Source organism: Populus euphratica, unplaced genomic scaffold (genome assembly GCF_000495115.2).
Source record: "Populus euphratica unplaced genomic scaffold, PopEup_1.0 scaffold95.1, whole genome shotgun sequence".
In the NCBI taxonomy this organism is placed as follows: Eukaryota; Viridiplantae; Streptophyta; class Magnoliopsida; order Malpighiales; family Salicaceae; genus Populus; species Populus euphratica.
The window spans coordinates 388299-407968 of NW_011499885.1; the positions used below are offsets into that span (position 1 = coordinate 388299).

Consider the following 19670-nt stretch of genomic DNA (forward strand, 5'->3'; position numbering starts at 1 on the left):
AAAGTTTTAAAAAATAAAATTGATAAAAAAATAAAAATAAAAGCCTTATAAGGAAACATTGTAGAAATCCATAATATTTTAAAGAAAAAAAACTACAGAACTAAATTTTTAACCAACTCTATATTAAAAAAACATTGACAAAGATAATTTAAAAAAAAAAACATGAAAACAATAAAGAATAAAAAAATAAAAGAAGAAGAAGAAGACAATCTTGGGAAAAAAAAAAAAGAAGAAGAAAAAAACATCTAAACCCAAGAAAGAGAAAAAAAAATATGGGGACAAAAATAATAAAAAAATATATGTATCAGGTAAAAGGTACAATACTTTCTCAACACTACAATATTTTCCCTATATCTTTTAAGATATTGTTAATTATACAACAAACATAAAAACAATAAAAGAAAGTGTAATTTCACGTTATTGTTTACTCTATATATAAACGCTAAAATAGTATTTTATTTTTTTAATAATAAAATATTAAAAAAATAAAATACTATTTTAGCGTTTATATATAGAGTAAACAATAACATGAAATTACACTTTCATGTGTGTATATGCAGGTATATATTTGTGTGTGTATGTGTGTACATATTTATATGTGTTCGGAAGGAAAAGGTTGATAAAGATTTGTTTTTTAAAAAATACTTCAATGGTTGAAATAGTCTTAATATATTATATTTTTAATGTCTAATAAAAAATATTTTAAAATAATTTTTAAAATGTTTGAGATATATATAGTTTATATCTATATAAATTATTTTTTTAACTTTTCATATAAGATATTATAACTATTTTTTTATTTTTTAAAATTATTCCGAGTTAACTCATATAACTGAAAATTTAACTTTTTGGGTGGCAAACTCAGTTTGGTTTTAGGTTTTGTTTGTTTGTTAACAAATATGTGCTTTTGAAAAGTGCTGTTTTAAGAAAGTGGGTTTCTAGAGAAGAAATTATTTTTCGATGTTTGGTAATGTCATGAAAAAAAATTGAAAAACACTTTTTAGTATTTGGTTATATTATAAAAAATAAACTAAAAAATAACTTATTAATGTTTTTTTAAGTATAATAAAATAATAAAAAAAATTACAAATTACAAATTTAAATGAAATTGAAAGAAAATTCTAATTTTATAAATTATCTCAAATAAAATAAATAATAATTAAAATAGTAGAAATCAAATCTAACAAATAAAAAAGTTAAAAGATAATGAAATTAAAATAATAATAATAATAACAATTTAATAAATATAAGAATTAAAAGAATAAGGATCAATTTTGATAGATAAACAATTTCAATTAAAAAAATAATAAGAGAAAAGCAAATAAAAAATATAAAAATAAAGAATAAAATTAATATAAAAATAAAATCAAATAAAATTTTAATGGATGAAATTAAAAAAATTAAAATAAAATATATAATAATTAAACATTTAAAGATTAAATTTGATATAATTAATAAATAATATAATATTTTTAAAATTTTTATAACTTTTCAAAAATATGTTCTGTCAAAAATAAAAGAAAAACCAAGTTAAATTTGTTCAACTAAAACTCACTTTTGATCATGAATGTCTTTTCATGCCGTGAAACATTATTCTAAATATAATTTTTGCTTACTTTTTTTATTAATATCCTTGATTAGCCCAGCAACTTTTTCCACGACATGTCACAACCACACACGCTCTGCAGATGAAGATAGCAAGTCTGCTATAAAGGCTTGCTTTCTACTATTTATGATCTTAGTTGTCATATTTTTTTCACTTCAACAATGGCTGATGAGGTGAAACTGTTAAATTTCTGGGCAAGCCCCTTTGGCATAAGAGTCAAAATAGCACTAGCTGAGAAGGAAGTCAAGTATGAGTATAGTGAACAGGAATTGCGCAACGGAAAGACTGATTTGCTTCTGCAGATGAATCCAGTTTACAAGAAGATTCCAGTTCTCGTCCACTGAGGAAAACCAGTTTGTGAATCCCTTATTATTATTGTTCAGTATATTGATGATGTGAGGAGGGACAAGGCTCCTTTGCTACCTTCTGATCCTTATGAAAGAGCTCAGTCCATGTTCTGGGCTGATTTTATTGATAAAAAGGTATGGATTGTTGAAGTAAACTCAATCCAGAAGGTCAAGGAAGGCAACCACCAGCTGTCACCGACCAGCCGCCAGTCGCTTTTACACCGTCGGCCAAAAATCGCCTTCACACTTGAAGGTTGAATTTTCTTGTTTTGATTTCGTGTATAAATAGATAGCTAAACTTATGCAATTATGTGTGGAGAGATTGAGAGAAATACTAGAGAGAAAGAGAGAAAGAGAGAAAGAGAAAGGGGTTGTTGTAAGCTTTTGTTTATGTTATTGTAAGCTTTGTTCTTGAAATAAAAGAGTGTGTTTTATCCCCTCTGAGTGTTTCAAAGCCACCACAAGTGGTTTCTCCCACCAACAATTGGTATCAGAGTCCCGTTCGTCAGAAAACAGAGGTATTTTTGGGAAATATTTGAATTTTAAAAGTTGTCAAAAACAAGTTTTGATCATTCCAAAGTGTAGAGCTCATCAATACGAACTCAACGGTGTAAAAATCAGATCAATCGGAGCACGGGGTGGACCACACTCTCCGTCTGAAATTTCAGCCCTGTAGCCCACGCGCCCGAGGAAGAAGACGAGTGAGCCACACGCGCGCCATATTTGAGCCGCGCCGAGCCAAGCCTCGATCTGAGCCGCGAGCCAAGCCACAAGCCATATTTCGAAGCCGAGCCGAGCTCCAAGCCATATTCCGAAGCCAAGCCAAGCTCCGAGCCATATTCTAAAGTCAAAGTCAAAAAGAATATTCCTTGGAATATTCCCGGTTCAACCCAGCAAACCACCCGAATTGGTTTTTGGACCGGTTCACCTCATTTTTGACCCGTTTTCTACAAAGTCAGACCGGTTCCCTACTATTTGGACCATTCTGGATCCATCTACGGTGTTGTTTTTGCCAAATTCAACTCCCAAAAAGGTGATATAGTCATTTAAAGAGCGAAATGACTATAGAAAATGCACAAACACTCATCCCGAAGCTAACCAAAGACAACTATGATAGTTGGTGCATCAGATTGAAGGCATTCCTTGGTTCACAAGAGTGTATAGACATTGTGCAATATGGTTATGATGAACCAGAGTCCAAAGAATCAGAAGATGCTTTACCAGAGGTACAGAAGCAAGTCCTCAAAGCTAATAGAAAGAAAGACAACAAAGCAAAGACCATCATTTATCAAGGTCTTGATGAAGCGACATTTGAAATCATTGCTTCCGCAGAAACATCAAAAGAAATATGGGAGGCTCTCCAACAAAAATACAAAGGTGCTGACAGAATAAAGAAGATTCGTCTCCAATCTTTACGAGGTGAATTTGAATTGTTACAAATGAAGTCCTCAGAATCCATTTCTGATTATCACACAAGAATTATGGTGATAGTCAATCAGATGAGAAGAAACGGAGAAGCCCTTTCAGATGCTCGAATTACTGAGAAAATTTTGAGATCCCTAGATCCAAAATTTGATTTTGTTGTTGTCGCTATTGAAGAGTCCAAAGAGGTGGATAAGTTAACAGTGGATGAACTTATGAGTTCTTTGCAAGCTCATGAGCAGAAGATTGTAAAAAGAAATGGAGATAAGGCAATTGAGCATGCCTTACAAGCAAAGTTGTCTCTCAAAGACAGATATGAGCAAGGGGAGACTTCAACAAGTGGATACACCACTCGAGGAAGAAGTCAACAAACACGAGGAGGATTTCAACGATTTCAAGGCAGAGGTTCTTGGAATACAGGTTTTAGAGGAAGAGGTGGTAAAAACACCACCAGAGGAGGTCGAGGACAACAAGCATTCACTCCTAGAGGAAAAGGAGGCGGTTACAATAATCGTGACAAGAGGAATATTCAGTGTTATAATTGCAATCAATTTGGCCACTATAGCACTGAATGTCAAAAGAAAGCTCCACTAGAGATACGTGAGCGAGTCAACTATGCAGAAGAGGATGTCAACAGTAGAGGAGCAGCTGCATTATTTGTCCAACAAGGACTTGACAAGAATCAAGAGAATATTTAGTATCTTGATTCTGGAGCCAGCAATCACATGTGTGGTCAACGAGATTTATTTGGTGATCTAGATGAGACCATACAAGGTTTTATCACCTTTGGAGATACGTTAAAAGTTCCATTCAAAGGTAAAGGTAACATCCCAATCAAGTTGAAGAATGGCGATCATAGCTACATCGCCGATGTCTACTATGTCCCAGCCATAAAGCAGAACTTGGTGAGCATAGGTCAACTTTTGGAGAGAGGCTATACACTTTACATGAAGAATTGTCATCTGACAATTACAGACTACAATGGAAGATTAATTGCCTATGTGAAAATATCCAAGAATAGGATGTTTCCTTTAAACATCCAATATGATGCAGCAAAGTGTTTGAGTGCCATCACCAACAGTGAAGAATGGCTTTGGCACCTGAGGCTTGGACATCTGAATTTCACAAGTCTGAAGATGCTAGCAAGCAAGAAGATGGTCAAAGGTATGCCCCACATTGATCATTTAGAAGAAGTCTGTGAGAGTTGTGTCCTCAGCAAACATCACAGATCCAGTTTTGCCAAAGAAGTCAACTAGAAAGCAAACAAGCCACTAGAGTTAATACACACAGATGTGTGTGGTCCTATAAAGCCTATGTCGACTGGACAAAATAGGTACTTCCTCACTTTTATTGATGATTTTAGCAGAAAGACATGGGTATATTTTTTGAAGAGGAAGTCAGAAGTGTTCAATTGTTTTAAAGATTTTAAAGCAATTGTTGAGAAGCAAAGTGGCTATAAGATCAGAACCATGAGATCTAATCAAGGTGGAGAATATACAGCAAATGATTTTGAAGCCTTTTGTACACAACAAGGCATCAGACATCAGACAACACCAGCTTATACACCACAGCTGAATGGTGTAGCTGAGAGGAAGAATCGAACAATTCTTGATATGGCAAGAAGTCTACTCAAAGCAAAGAAGCTACCCAAGCAATACTGGGCTAAAGTTGTATCATGTGCAGTATATTTGCGGAACCGCTGCCCAACCAGAAGTTTGCAAGCTATCACTCCACAAGAAGTATGGAGTGGTCACAAACCAAGTGTTACTCATCTTCGAGTCTTTGGTTGTGTGGAATATGCAAAGATCCCAGATGCAAGAAGGACCAAACTCGATGATAAAAGTGAGAAATGCATCTTTGTCGGATATGGTGAGAGAAGAATGGGATACAAGCTGTATAATCCCATCACCAAGAAGGTAATTATGAGCAGAGATGTTATCTTTGAAGAAGATAGAACTTGGCAATGGAATGATGACCAAGAAGCAGTTAAATGGATCAACACTGATTTGATCCTTGAAGATGAAGAAGTACCAACAGTACTTGTAGAAGGTCCAATAGTACCAAAAGATGAGCCACAAAGTCCGGTACACAGATTTCCTGTATTCAATAGGAGAAACACGTCAGAATCATCATCAACACCATCATTACCAGAACCATCATCAGCATCCTCATCAGAAGGACCAGGAAGGATGAGAAATCTAAAAGAGCTGTATGACGCCACTCAAGTAATGGAAGATACAACTCTATTTTGTTTCTTTGCAGATAGTAACCCACTTAGCTTCAATGAAGCTATCACAGAAGAGAAGTGGATAAAAGCAATGGATGAAGAAATATATGCCATTGAGAAGAATGATACCTGGAAGCTGACTTATCTACCAGAAAACAAGAAAGCAATAGGTGTCAAATGGGTCTATAAGACAAAGAAGAATGCAAAAGGAGAAGTGCAAAGATACAAAGCAAGATTAGTGGCGAAAGGCTACAAACAGAGAGAAGGCATTGACTAAGGAGAAGTGTTTGCTCCAGTAGCCCGGCTAGAGACAATCAGACTGATGATCTCACTAGCAGCACAACATAGATGGAAGATCTATCAACTTGATGTGAAGTCAGCATTTCTGAATGGCTTCCTAGAAGAAGAGATCTATGTTGAACAACCACTTGGATACATTGATGCTGAAAATGAAGGCAAAGTATACAAGTTGAAGAAAGCCCTCTACGGTTTGAAGCAAGCTCCGCGTGCTTGGAATACTAGAATTGACAGGTATTTTCAAGATAATGGATTTGAAAAATGTCCATATCAACACGCAATTTATGTGAAGAAAGAAGTAGATGGCAGCATATTATTTGTGTGCCTATATGTTGATGACTTGATATTCACCGGCAACAATCCTACCATGTTCGAAGACTTCAAGAAAAGCATGGTGCAAGAGTTTGAGATGACAGACATTGGTCTGATGGCACATTTTCTTGGCTTAGAAGTGGTGCAGAAAGAAGAAGGGATTTTTGTATCCCAAAGCAGTTATGCCAAAGATATTCTTGAAAGGTTCAAGATGGAAAGCTGCAATCCGGTATCAACTCCAGTTGAGAATGGAGTGGAATTAAAGAAAAGTAAAGTTGGAAATGTTGATCCAACTTACTTCAAAAGCTTAGTAGGAAGCTTAAGGTACTTGACATGTACCAGACCAGATATACTCTACGAAGTCGGATTGATCAGCAGATATATGGAGAAGCCAGACCAGTCTCATTTGAATGCAGCCAAGAGAATTCTTCGCTACATCAAAGGCACAATAAATGAAGGTATGTTTTATACCTCAAGTATAAATTTCAATCTTACTGGCTACTCGGATAGTGATTGGGGTAGAGATCTGGATGAAAGAAAAAGTACAACAGGGTTTGTATTTTTCGTGGGAGATACATCTTTCACATGGTCATCCAAAAAGCAATCAATTGTCACATTATCAAGCTGTGAAGCTGAGTATGTTGTTGCCAACTCAGTTGTATGCCATTTAATATGGTTAAGGAATTTGCTGAAGTTTTTGGGATTTCCTCAAGAAAATCCTACAGAGATTTATATCGATAATCGATCAGCGATTGCATTGGCAAAGAATCCGGTGTATCATGAAAGAAGTAAACATATTGATACACGTCATCACTTTATTCGAGAGCATGTAAAGAACAAAGAAGTCGAGCTGATATCCTGCAAGACAGATGATCAAGCTGCAGATATCTTTACCAAGCCATTGAAAAGAGAAGTATTTATCAGATTGAAATTCATGCTTGGAATGACATCCCTCGATTGAGTTTAAGGGGGAGATTTGTTGAAGTAAACTCAATCCAGAAGGTCAAGGAAGGCAACCACCAGCTGTCACCGCCCAGCCACCAACCGACCAGCCGCCAGCCGCTTTCACACCGTCGGCCAAAAACCGCCTTCACACTTGAAGGTTGAATTTTCTTGTTTTGATTTCGTGTATAAATAGATAGCTAAACTTATGCAATTATGTGTGGAGAGATTGAGAGAAACACTAGAAAGAGAGAAAGAGAAAGGGGTTGTTGTAAGCTTTTGTTTATGTTATTGTAAGCTTTGTTCTTGAAATAAAAAAGTATATTTTATCCCCTCTGAGTGTTTCAAAGCCACCACAAGTGGTTTCTCCCACCAACATGGATATATACCTTTAATCTTGCTAAATTTGTGGTCCCCCTTCGATACATGTATCTATGCTTGCGTGAGGGCAAATATATATTCCTTTGATACTACTATGTTACTGTAATATCAATTGTGTGCTGTAAAAATAAATTATCAGAGATTATTTTAAAATATTTTAATTATATGTTGGAAAGCGTTGTAAAAATGAATTTTCAGAAATTATTTTAAAATGTTTTTATTTCATGTTGAAAGATTTGTCTTTTTAAAATGGTCCACCTTCGTAGGCATACCCCAACCAAAATCAGCAAGGGCTTGATGGGTCCTGCACAACATGGAGATACGTGCTATGTCCCTCCTCCTAAATCCCACTACATCCTTAATTTTCTAAATTTAAGCATGAAAGAAATCTCAAAATAGCAACTCCTTGGCCATTCTCTTGAACACATCAAAATCCTAGTTGTCAGCCTCAGGACTCAAATTTCCACGTCTATATGTAATTATCATTAATTAATTTGCATGTGAAAAAGTTGTCTTTGTAATTAAATTTCTAGTTTATCTTTTTATTCAACAAGGGCTTGATGGGTCCTGCACAACGTAGAGATACGTTATATGTCCCTCCTCCTAAATCCCGCTACATCCTTAATTTTCTAAATTGAAGCATGAAAGAAACCTCAAAATAGCAACTCCTTGGCCGTTATACCTTGAACACAGCAAAATCCTAGTTATCAGGTCAGACAAGAATAGGGTTGTTGACACGTGAATAGTCCATTCTCAAGAAAATTAATGACAATAATTTGATGTTCACAGGAAAATGATTGCAAGTTATTTTTTTAAATGTTTCGAGCCCATATTCGGTTGTTTCCACATTCGAGCTTCCCATGACACTGACATATGAACCCATGGCAAAAACAGATCGTGTATAAATTGAAAACGTTTGCTGGAAAGATTATGCTTGCTTTGAATAATAATAATAATAAAATATCACTTAAGAAATACTCTCGTTATCATATATTTTATTGTCCCTACACAACCCCCCTAATAAAATATATATTGATCGTACATAATATGAATTCCAGTGATAATTTCTCAAATTTACGAATACTCATCTCATTTTGTCAGGCAATTAACTCTGAGATTTCAGGAATCATTGACCAGTTGGTGTGATGTAGTTGAAGACATAGAAAGGCACAAACATGAAAAGGCGTTATGGTATCCAATTGCCCACTGGGCACTAGCACAGCGCATTTTCCACTTATTTATTTCCGCCACATCTTTCTGCAAAGATAGATATGCTATAAAGATTTCTACTCTCCACTATCAAGAGCACAGCCATTCTGAAAGGCGAGAAAAAACTATCTGTGATTCAGTTTTACTCTTTTTTCACAACAACAATGGCTGAGGAGGTGACACTGCTGGATTTCTGGGCAAGCCCTTTTGGCATGAGAGTGAGAATAGCATTGGCAGAGAAGGGAGTGAAGTATGAGTACAGTGAACAGGACTTGAGGGACAAGAGTGCATTGCTTCTTCAGATGAACCCAGTGTACAAGAAGATTCCAGTTCTCGTCCACAGAGGAAAACCAGTTTGTGAGTCCCTTATTATTGTTCAGTATATTGATGATGTGTGGAGGGACAAGGCTCCTTTGCTACCTTCTGATCCTTACGAGAGAGCTCAGTCCATGTTCTGGGCTGATTTTATTGATAAAAAGGTATGGATATATGTACCTTTAATCTTGCTAAATCTTTGGTCCCCCTTCGATGACGATACATGTATCTCTGCTTGCGTGAGGAGAAATATATATTCCTTTGCTACTGTTATGTTACTGTAATATCAATTATTTGCTGTAAAAATGAATTCTTAGAGCTTATTTCAAAATGTTCTTATTTTATATTGAAAAGTGTTTTCAGAGTTTATTTCAAAATGTTTTCATTTCTTATCAGAAATATTTTATTTTTTTAAGTTAAAGTATTTAAAGTAAAAATATTTTTATATCTCATGTTAGAAAAACACAAAATATCACTTCACTTAAAACATTAAATTTACTGGATTTTCTTGCTGGTATTTTCCTTGTTGTTTTTGCATCCCTCCTTTCGAGGAAGAACCTACTGAATCCTGGTGGATAATAATTTTATGTGGGTAAATATCTTTAAGGAAAGTAAATATTTTTAAGGACATTACTTGTGCACGTCTATTTAGGTTTTGTGTTCTGCTATATTATTTTTGTGATGAAGTGCTGTGAATCTTCAGATACATGATCTTTCTAGGAAGATATGGACAACAAAAGGAGAAGAACTAGAGGCGGCAAAGAAGGGTTTCTTTGAATGCCTTGAGTTATTGGAGGGAGAACTAGGAGAGAAGCCTTATTTTGGGGGTGAGACTCTGGGGTATGTGGATATTGCCTTTCTTCCTTTCTGTTGCGGGTTTTCTACTTATGAGACCATCGGAAACTTCAGCATAGAAGCTCAATGCCCCAAGATCATTGCATGGGCTAACAGGTGCCTGCAAAAAGAGAGTGTAGCCAAGCCTCTTGCAGAACCTGGAAAGGTCCACGAGTTGGTTTTGGAGATAAGGAAGAGCCTTGGGTTTGATTGATGAGAAGGATATGGTCAAGGCAGTAAGATGTTTTTTTATTTTTATTAGTAGTTCATGTGGTTGATCTCCATGTTGGGGTTGTTTCTCTTACAAATAATATTGAACTTTCTGTGCGTAATTCTGTGGCACTTGGCTTTGCGATGTGTGCTTTGAAGCTTTTCCTTGAATCTGAACTAGCTGCCATTTTCTTGGATCTGTACTAGTTGGTATTTATATTTGATGTGCTAATTTTTGCTCGGAAAAGAGAAGGAATGAGAATTTATTGATTACACGATTTTTTTTATTTAAAATTATGTCAGTCTTTTTTACTGTATAAAAAAGTTAAAAATTATATTTACAGCTCACAAGTCATGAATACCCTCTACAACTTTCCATGTTATTTTTTAAAATATTTTCATTGATGTGTTATTTTACTAAATTTTAATTTTTATGGTGCTATAGTCGGAAAATGCTCTAAGAAACTAAACATATTTCAAGCTGGCCAAGAATAATGTTGCAGACTCGTGAATAGCCAATTCTCAAGAAAATGACAATAATTTGATGTTTTCAAGAAAATGATTGCATGTTTTGGAGCCCAGATTTGGTGGTTTCCCCTTTCGTGCTTCCCGTGACTCTGACATAAGGACCCATGGCAAAAACATATCGTATACGAATTGACTTGAAATTACCAAAGCTGTCCTTAGTTTTCTTCATGCAAAGCCTGAAAAAGTTTCAAATCCAAGGACACAACCTCGATTAGACTTCCAATATATCTCAACAAATTTTATATATTGAAATCTCATGATTGAGATAATCTAATTTATTTTCTCTGACTGAGATAATTTGTAACTAAAATCTAAGGATATGCCAAGAGTTTTTTATAGTGAATTTAAGGATTTTTTAATGATTAAATAATTTTTTTTAAAAAAAATACAATAATGTTTTAAAAAGAAATTAATTCTAAAAATAAATATGTTGTGAAGTATAGAGACTCCCCTCATTTTTTAAATTTTAATTGATATTTATAATTCATTATCTTTTTTGTCAAAAAGAAAAGATCAAGGAAACATATCCTTAACTTGATCTTAGAAAAAAAAAAATCTTTATACACTTGAATTATATACTTGGCTGAGTCTTGACAAGTCAAGTTTAATAGATTATTAGACTAATATATGATTAGAAACAATGTCTGACTGAACTTAAAAAAATTAGGTTTAACAGATTATCATATTTAATATCTAGACTCAGTGCTTGGCCGAGTCTAAAAGAACTGAGTCTCGCAAATTATCAAACTTATTAAAAGCTAGCTAAGTCTAAAAAATTTAACTCTAACATATTATCACACTCAATTTCCAGGTTCAATGCTTAGTCGAGCTCAAGAAAACAAAGTCTCGCAAATTATCAAACTTGTTAAAAGTTGGCTAAACCTAAAGAAGTTAGATCTAACAGATTGTCATACTCAATCTCCAAGTTCAATGCTTGGTCAAACCCAAAAGAACCGAGTTTGACAAATTATTTAACTTCTTAAAAGCTAGCTACGCCTAAAGAAGTTAGGTCTAATAGATTGTCAAATTTAATGTCCAAATTTAGTGCTTGGTCGAGCCTAACAAAACTGAATATGAAAAATTATCAGACTTATTAAAAGATGAGTTTGATAAATCACAAGACTCGTATATAATTGGGATTAATATTTAACCGGTTTCTAGTTTTGTTAATTAAAAAACCAAAATAAAAACAAAATATGTTAATCTATCACACTTTTTATTAGTTTCAAATAACAAAAGTTGTTAATTTACTGTAACTTCTTCAACTGCATAATATAATTGATTATAAAAAATATATAAGAGTTTTATATTATCACTCATCATGTATTGTATTGTAAGATAACTATTTAAAAAAATATACTTTTCATTTAAGAAAATATTCCTTAAATTAAAAGTATTCCTTAAATTATGAACCATAAATATCACAGGAAATTAAGAATCTAGATGGTTTTCATAGGAAAGAGAAGTCATCACTTTCATAAAATGAATATTAAATATTTTTATTAACTAGAAAATGTTGAAAGGATATAATTTAGAATTCATTGATATGTTGAAAAACTAATTTAGATGAGAAATAGATTGGATATCTAATTAAGATTTTTCATATCAGTTAGGGATTCTTACAAGGTTTGCACTTTCCCTTAATTATATATGCTCTTAACCAATTTACCAACACAATAATTTTAATTTCTTTTGATATATATTTTTCAACTAAAAGTATAAATATAATTCTTGCATGCATATTCGTTATCAAACCATCAACAACATTTATGTACCTGGTAACCACATTAATTATATAAATCCATATACGAGGGCTTAATTATTAAAAAAGAAGAAGATTAAAGACAATCCTAATCAAAGATAGTTTGTTGACAAGATTAGTGCTTTAAATAATAATAATAATAATAATAATCACATAAGAAATACTCTCGTTATCATATATTTTATTTTTCCTTACACAATCCCCTTAATGAAATTGATCGTACATAATATTCCGTTTATAATTTCTCAAATTTATGAATAATTATCTCATTTTTTCAGGGGTAATTAACTCTGAGATTTCCTTGTCTATTTTTCAGGAATCATTGACTAGATGGCGTGATTTAGTTGAAGACATGGAAAGGAACAAACATGAAACTGTGATATGATATCTAATTGCCCACAGGGCAGTACTAGCACAGCACATTTTCCACTCATTTATTTCCGCCACATCTTTCTGCAAAGATAGATATGCTATAAAGATCTCTACTTTCCACTATCAAGAGCACAGCCATTCTGAAAGGCGAGAAAAAACTATCTGTGATCCAGTTTTACTCCTTTTCACAAAAACAATGGCTGATGAGGTGAAACTAATGCTGGAATTTCAGGCAGGCGCCCCTTTTAGTGTGAGAGTCAAAATAGCATTGGCAGAGAAGGGAGTCAAGTATGATGTGTTAAGTGAACAGAACCCGAGGGACGAGAGTCAATTGCTTCTTCAGATGAACTCAGTATCCAAGCAGCTCCCAACTCTCATCCACAATGGAAGACCAGTTTGTGAGTCCCTTATTATTGTTCAGTATGTTGACGATGTATGGAAGGGAAATTCCCCTCTCCTGCCTTCTGATCCTTACCAAAGAGCCCAGTCCAGATTCTGGGCAGGTTTTATTGACAAGAAGGTACGTATGCATGGGAACTGGACTTTGCAAGGTCTTTTGTTCTAGGTACTGTTTAGTCCGCTTTACAATATAATGTGCTATGAATCTTTCAGGTATATGAGATCACTAAGAAGATATGGACTACGAAAGGAAAAGAACTGGAGGGAGCAAAAAAGGATTTTATCGATTGCCTCAAGCTGTTGGAAGGAGAGCTTGGAGACAAACCTTATTTCGGCGGAGAGAACCTCGGGTATGTGGATGTTGCGTTCGTTCCTTTCTACTGCTGGTTTTATGCCTATGAGACCTGTGGAAACTTCAGCATAGAGGCTGAGTGCCCCAAGATCATTGCATGGGCTAAGAGATGCATGCAAAAAGAGAGTGTATCCAAGTCTCTTGAAGACCCAAAAAATGTGTACAAGTTCGTCTTGGAGCGCAGGAAGAGGTTTGGGGTGGATTAAGAGGAAACACATACGCATGCATTAGCAGACGATCCGTATGATTTCCTCATCCTGGGGTTGTTTTTCTTTCGAATAATGGGAGCTCTTCGTGGCTGTGCCTTCCCTTCTGTTGTTCTATTGTGATGCTGGAGCCTGGGAGCACATCGTTGTGACTGGGCCTGGCAGAGTTTGTGGAGTTTGTTTTCGTCTGTTTAGCCTCTCTTGTCGTACTGTTTTCACTAGTTATTAAAATAATGTGTTAAGATTATCTTACTGGCTGATGATTATGGTATCTTTGGAACACGGTTGTTTCATTAAAATTAAAAAAACAATTATTTAAATTTAATTTTATTATATTTTTTTATTTTGATATACAGATATTAAAAATAAATTTTAAAAAATAATATTTTAAAAAATAATTATTAGTATATTTTTAAAAACACTCTGGGACAAAAGAGATGTCCTCTCAAGCAATTCAACACCACATAATGTTTTCTAATAAATTGGAAAGACAGACAAGTACACAATGGTAATCAATTAGTAATTCTATCCAATTACTTGTTGTTTTTTTAAATAAATTTTTTTAATTTTTTATATTTATAAATTATTTTGATATACTAATATTAAAAATAAATTTTAAATTATAAAATAAAAAATATAGTTTTGATAGCTTTCAATGAGATGTAATAATTGAGTTTTAAATATCAATTATGACTTAATTAAATATACTATATTTTAAAATATTTTTTTGTTTATGTTATTTTACTAGAAATTTAGTTTTACTGTTTGAGTTTTTCTCTCTATAAATTTGAGAATTTTTAATATAAAGACCATCAAATGAAAATAAATCTCGTAAGTTTTTAATATTAAAATTTTTATTTACATTAATTCAGTATGTTAAATTAATATTTAATTACTTTTTGATATTGAATTATATTGTAACATCATTATAAATTTAAATCTAGGTTGGTTGAAAAAATCTAAAATTTTAGTTTCTTATGAATGTTATAAAATCCTCTTAATTATAAATTAAACAAACACAAAATAAAACCTTATTTTTATCGTCTTTGTGCACTGCATAACAATCATTATCAAATCAACAGACAATCATTATCAAATTAACCAGACGTTGCTTTAAGACAAAGTTTAAGGAGGGGGTTAGAGATTTTTATTTTTATTTTTATTTTTTCCTAAATCCATTTGAGGATTGGACAATAATTAGAGATGAATATGTCCTCTGTCCTAAAAAAAAGTTGATTAACACGAAGCAACTTTTTTAATTAACTAAACCTAATCAAAGTTCTTTTCAGAAAAAAAAAACATCAAATCAAAGCTTTGGACCTCTTCAATTTCATTTTCATTTAACATCCTAAAACTTAAATAACTTTAATTACAATTTTTTTTAATTAAAATTTTATTGATGGTTTCGAATTCCTTGATTGAATCAAATTTTAATTATATAAGTTGTGCTTAAATAAAAAGAAAAGAAAAGGAAATATGAGGTTCTGGTTGTTAATTAACAAAACGTGCAACTCTCGAGGAGTGAATTGTAATTTATCCTATGCCTTCCATTGATTATACATTATATCTTATACAATAAACATAAAAGAAAGTGTAATTTCACGTTATTGTCGTTATTGTTTACTCTATTAATATTAGAATAATATTGTATTTTTTAATATAATATTAAACGTGTATATATATATATATATATACATATGTGTGTGTGGTCGAAAGGAAAAAGGTATGGATATATACCTTTAATCTTGCTAAATCAATATAATATTAAACGTGTATATATATATATATATATACATATGTGTGTGTGTTCGAAAGGAAAAAGGTATGGATATATACCTTTAATCTTGCTAAATCTATGGTTCGATACATGTATGATGTATCCACGCTCGCGCGTGAGGACAAATATATATACCTTTGCTACTGCTATGTTACTGTTATATCAATTATGTGCTGCAAAAATAAATTATAGAGATTATTTCAAAATATTTTTATTCTATGCTGGAAAGCCTTATAAAAATGAATTTTCAGAAATTATTTTAAAATGTTTTTATTTCATATTGAAAGGTTTATCTTCTTTTTTTAAGTTACAGTATCTAAAGTAAAAATATTTTTATATTCCACATTAAAAAAACACAATTTTCCTTCTTATGAATATGATATACACACACACGCACACACTAATGGATTATAAGCTTATATTCTACCATTTATTTTCTAACTAGCTGTTGCAGATTTTAATTCTCCTGGGCTATAAGTTTATATATACACCTGCCCTTTTAAAGACAAAAAACATTACATACACACCTATATTTTTTAAGACAAAATATAACTGGACTTAAAACATCTAAACTTGCTGGATTTTCTTGTTATTATTTTCCTTGTTTCTGCATCCCTCCTTTCGAGGAAGAACCTAGCTATTGAATCCTGATCGACAATTTTATGTAGGTAAATATCCTCAAAGAACATTACGTGAGTAAATATCCTTAAGGACTTTGTTTGTGCACACCCTTAAGTTTTGTGTTCTACTATATTCTGTTCATTATATTCCCAACATTAGTCTGTGATATTTTTGGCATTTTACTTCCTTTTACATAATTAGGACTTCATTTCTGTGATGATATGCCGTGAATCTTCAGGCAATGATCTTTCTAGGAAGATATGGACAACAAAAGGAGAAGAACTAGAGGCGGCAAAGAAGGGTTTCTTTGAATGCCTTGAGTTATTGGAGGGAGAACTAGGAGAGAAGCCTTATTTTGGGGGGTGAGACTCTGGGGTATGTGGATATTGCCTTCTTCCTTTCTGTTGCGGGATTTATACTTATGAGACCATCGGTAACTTCAGCATAGAAGCTCAATGCCCCAAGATCATTGCATGGGCTAACAGGTGCCTGCAAAAAGAGAGTGTAGCCAAGTCTCTTGCAGAACCTGGAAAGGTCCACGAGTTGGTTTTGGAGATAAGGAAGAGCCTTGGGTTTGATTGATTAGGAGGATATGGTCATGGCAGTAAGATGTTTTTTTTTTTAATTAGTAGTTCATGTGGTTGATATCCCTGTTGGTGTTGTTTCTTTTACAAATAATATTGAACTTTCTGTACGTAATTCTGCGGCACTTAGCTTTGCTCCTTGGTTGACTAGGAACTGTACGTAATTCTCAAACCTTTTTTTTTTTTTTTCTGGTTGTTGCTTGAAAACCAGGGAAGGGAAAGGAAGGGAAGGAGATAGGAGAGGAAGACAGAAAGGTTACTAGCCATGTCAGGACTTGAAGGGTGACATGTGTTATCCAGTAAGGAAGACCTGACAAGAAAATTCCGGCATTGTCGAAGCTGAAAGAAAGCTGCATGCGCCCCCATTCGTTTTAAAGCTTTTCATGCGAATTAAGCACAATTTGCATCTCAGAAGTACTGCGTAGCCGAACGGGCTAGAAATCTGATAGCTACTGTTAAATATTTGTTTTGCCTACAGTTGCTGTCTAGTACTGCTGTTCTCCACTAGCAATCTGGTCTTGGTTTAAGACAAGAGTACCATCGACAAATAGCGAATTGAAAATCTCCATTTTATGCTTTAATAAAACAAAGCCAATCTCAATTCCACCCCTTCCATCTGCCTTTGCCTGCATAGAGATTTTTTTCGGATAATCATTGATAAAACCACTAACCATATTGCATAGAGATTGATCCTGTCTTATCAATGGAAGGAGTCTCCACCTTCATAGGCATACCCCAACCAAAATCAGCAAGGGCTTGATGGGTCCTGCACAACATGGAGATACGTGCTATGTCCCTCCTCCTAAATCCCACTACATCCTTAATTTTCTAAATTTAAGCATGAAAGAAATCTCAAAATAGCAACTCCTTGGCCATTCTCTTGAACACATCAAAATCCTAGTTGTCAGCCTCAGGACTCAAATTTCCACGCCTATATGTAATTATCATTAATTAATTAGCATGTGAAAAAGTTGTCTTTCTAATTAAATTTCTAGTTTATCTTTTTATTCAACAAGGGCTTGATGGGTCCTGCAGAACGTAGAGATACGTTATATGTCCCTCCTCCTAAATCCCGCTACATCCTTAATTTTCTAAATTGAAGCATGAAAGAAACCTCAAAATAGCAACTCCTTGGCCATTATACCTTGAACACAGCAAAATCCTAGTTATCAGGTCAGACAAGAATAGGGTTGTTGACACGTGAATAGTCCATTCTCAAGAAAATGACAATAATTTGATGTTCACAGGAAAATGATTGCAAGTTATTTTTTTAAATGTTTCGAGCCCATATTCGGTTGTTTCCACATTCGAGCTTCCCATGACACTGACATATGAACCCATGCCTAAAACAGATCGTGTATAAATTGACTTGAAATTACCAAAGCTATCCTTAGTTTTCTTCAGGCAAAAACTGAAAAAGTTTGTTGGCAAGATTATTGCTTACTTCGAATAAAAAAAATATATCACTTAAGAAATACTCTTGTTGTCATATATTTTATTTTCCCTAAACAATCCCCCTAATAAAATATATATTGATAGTACATAATATGAATTCCAGTGATAATTTCCCAAATTTACGAATAATCATCTCATTTTGTCAGGGTAATTAACTCTGAGATTTCAGGAATCATTGACCGGTTGGTGTGATGTAGTTGAAGACATAGAAAGGCACAAACATGAAAAGGCGTTATGGTATCCAATTGCCCACTGGGCACTAGCACAGCACATTTTCCACTTATTTATTTCCGCCGCATCTTTCTGCAAAGATAGATATGCTATAAAGATTTCTACTGTCCACTACCAAGAGCACAGCCATTCTGAAAGGCGAGAAAAACCTACCTGTGATTCAGTTTTACTCTTTTTCACAACAACAATGGCTGATGAGGTGACACTGCTGGATTTCTGGGCAAGCCCTTTTGGCATGAGAGTGAGAATAGCATTGGCAGAGAAGGGAGTGAAGTATGAGTACAGTGAACAGGACTTGAGGGACAAGAGTGCATTGCTTCTTCAGATGAACCCAGTGTACAAGAAGATTCCAGTTCTCGTCCACAGAGGAAAACCAGTTTGTGAGTCCCTTATTATTGTTCAGTATATTGATGATGTGTGGAGGGACAAGGCTCCTTTGCTACCTTCTGATCCTTACGAGAGAGCTCAGTCCATGTTCTGGGCTGATTTTATTGATAAAAAGGTATGGATATATGTACCTTTAATCTTGCTAAATCTTTGGTCCCCCTTCGATGACGATACATGTATCTCTGCTTGCGTGAGGAGAAATATATATTCCTTTGCTACTGTTATGTTACTGTAATATCAATTATTTGCTGTAAAAATGAATTCTTAGAGCTTATTTCAAAATGTTCTTATTTTATATTGAAAAGTGTTTTCAGAGTTTATTTCAAAATGTTTTCATTTCTTATCAGAAATATTTTATTTTTTTAAGTTAAAGTATTTAAAGTAAAAATATTTTTATATCTCATGTTAGAAAAACACAAAATATCACTTCACTTAAAACATTAAATTTACTGGATTTTCTTGCTGGTATTTTCCTTGTTGTTTTTGCATCCCTCCTTTCGAGGAAGAACCTACTGAATCCTGGTGGATAATAATTTTATGTGGGTAAATATCTTTAAGGAAAGTAAATATTTTTAAGGACATTACTTGTGCACGTCTATTTAGGTTTTGTGTTCTGCTATATTATTTTTGTGATGAAGTGCTGTGAATCTTCAGATACATGATCTTTCTAGGAAGATATGGACAACAAAAGGAGAAGAACTAGAGGCGGCAAAGAAGGGTTTCTTTGAATGCCTTAAGTTATTGGAGGGAGAACTAGGAGAGAAGTCTTATTTTGGGGGTGAGACTCTGGGGTATGTGGATATTGCCTTTCTTCCTTTCTGTTGCGGGTTTTCTACTTATGAGACCATCGGAAACTTCAGCATAGAAGCTCAATGCCCCAAGATCATTGCATGG

General features: G+C 33.7%; 3 protein-coding genes, 1 long non-coding RNA gene and 1 pseudogene across 5 annotated transcripts in view; 4 read left to right on the top strand and 1 right to left on the bottom strand.

Annotated features, from left to right (window-relative positions):
- The first annotated feature begins 1644 nt into the window (after positions 1 to 1644).
- On the top strand, positions 1645 to 16813 carry LOC105130116 (probable glutathione S-transferase; annotated as a pseudogene).
- On the top strand, positions 8711 to 13977 carry LOC105130113 (probable glutathione S-transferase). 2 transcript variants are annotated; one of them, XM_011032463.1, is made up of 3 exons: positions 8711 to 8883; positions 12938 to 13284; positions 13377 to 13977. In XM_011032463.1, the coding sequence occupies exons 2-3, from the start codon at positions 12961 to 12963 to the stop codon at positions 13719 to 13721; spliced, it is 669 nt and encodes a 222-aa protein (XP_011030765.1). In that variant the 5' UTR covers positions 8711 to 8883; positions 12938 to 12960; the 3' UTR covers positions 13722 to 13977. The 2 variants fall into 2 exon arrangements, with proteins under 2 accessions (XP_011030765.1, XP_011030764.1); XM_011032462.1 differs by lacking the exon at positions 8711 to 8883 and having other exon boundaries at positions 12935 to 13284.
- Positions 8885 to 10370, top strand: LOC105130115 (probable glutathione S-transferase). Its single transcript, XM_011032464.1, has 2 exons — positions 8885 to 9222; positions 9762 to 10370. Exons 1-2 carry the CDS (start codon positions 8908 to 8910, stop codon positions 10104 to 10106), a joined length of 660 nt encoding a protein of 219 aa, XP_011030766.1. The 5' UTR covers positions 8885 to 8907; the 3' UTR covers positions 10107 to 10370.
- Positions 12830 to 18623, bottom strand: LOC105130114 (uncharacterized). Its single transcript, XR_843187.1, has 2 exons — positions 18550 to 18623; positions 12830 to 12936 (listed from the first exon to the last, which is right to left on the bottom strand). It is a non-coding gene; the product is annotated as an uncharacterized LOC105130114 (long non-coding RNA).
- LOC105130112 (probable glutathione S-transferase) overlaps positions 18400 to 19670 on the top strand; it is a 6052-nt gene continuing 4781 nt past the window's right edge. The window contains exon 1 of the mRNA XM_011032461.1: positions 18400 to 18891. Coding sequence (XP_011030763.1) covers positions 18577 to 18891 — 315 coding nt within the window. The 5' untranslated portion in view covers positions 18400 to 18576. The remainder of the gene's footprint in view (positions 18892 to 19670) is intronic.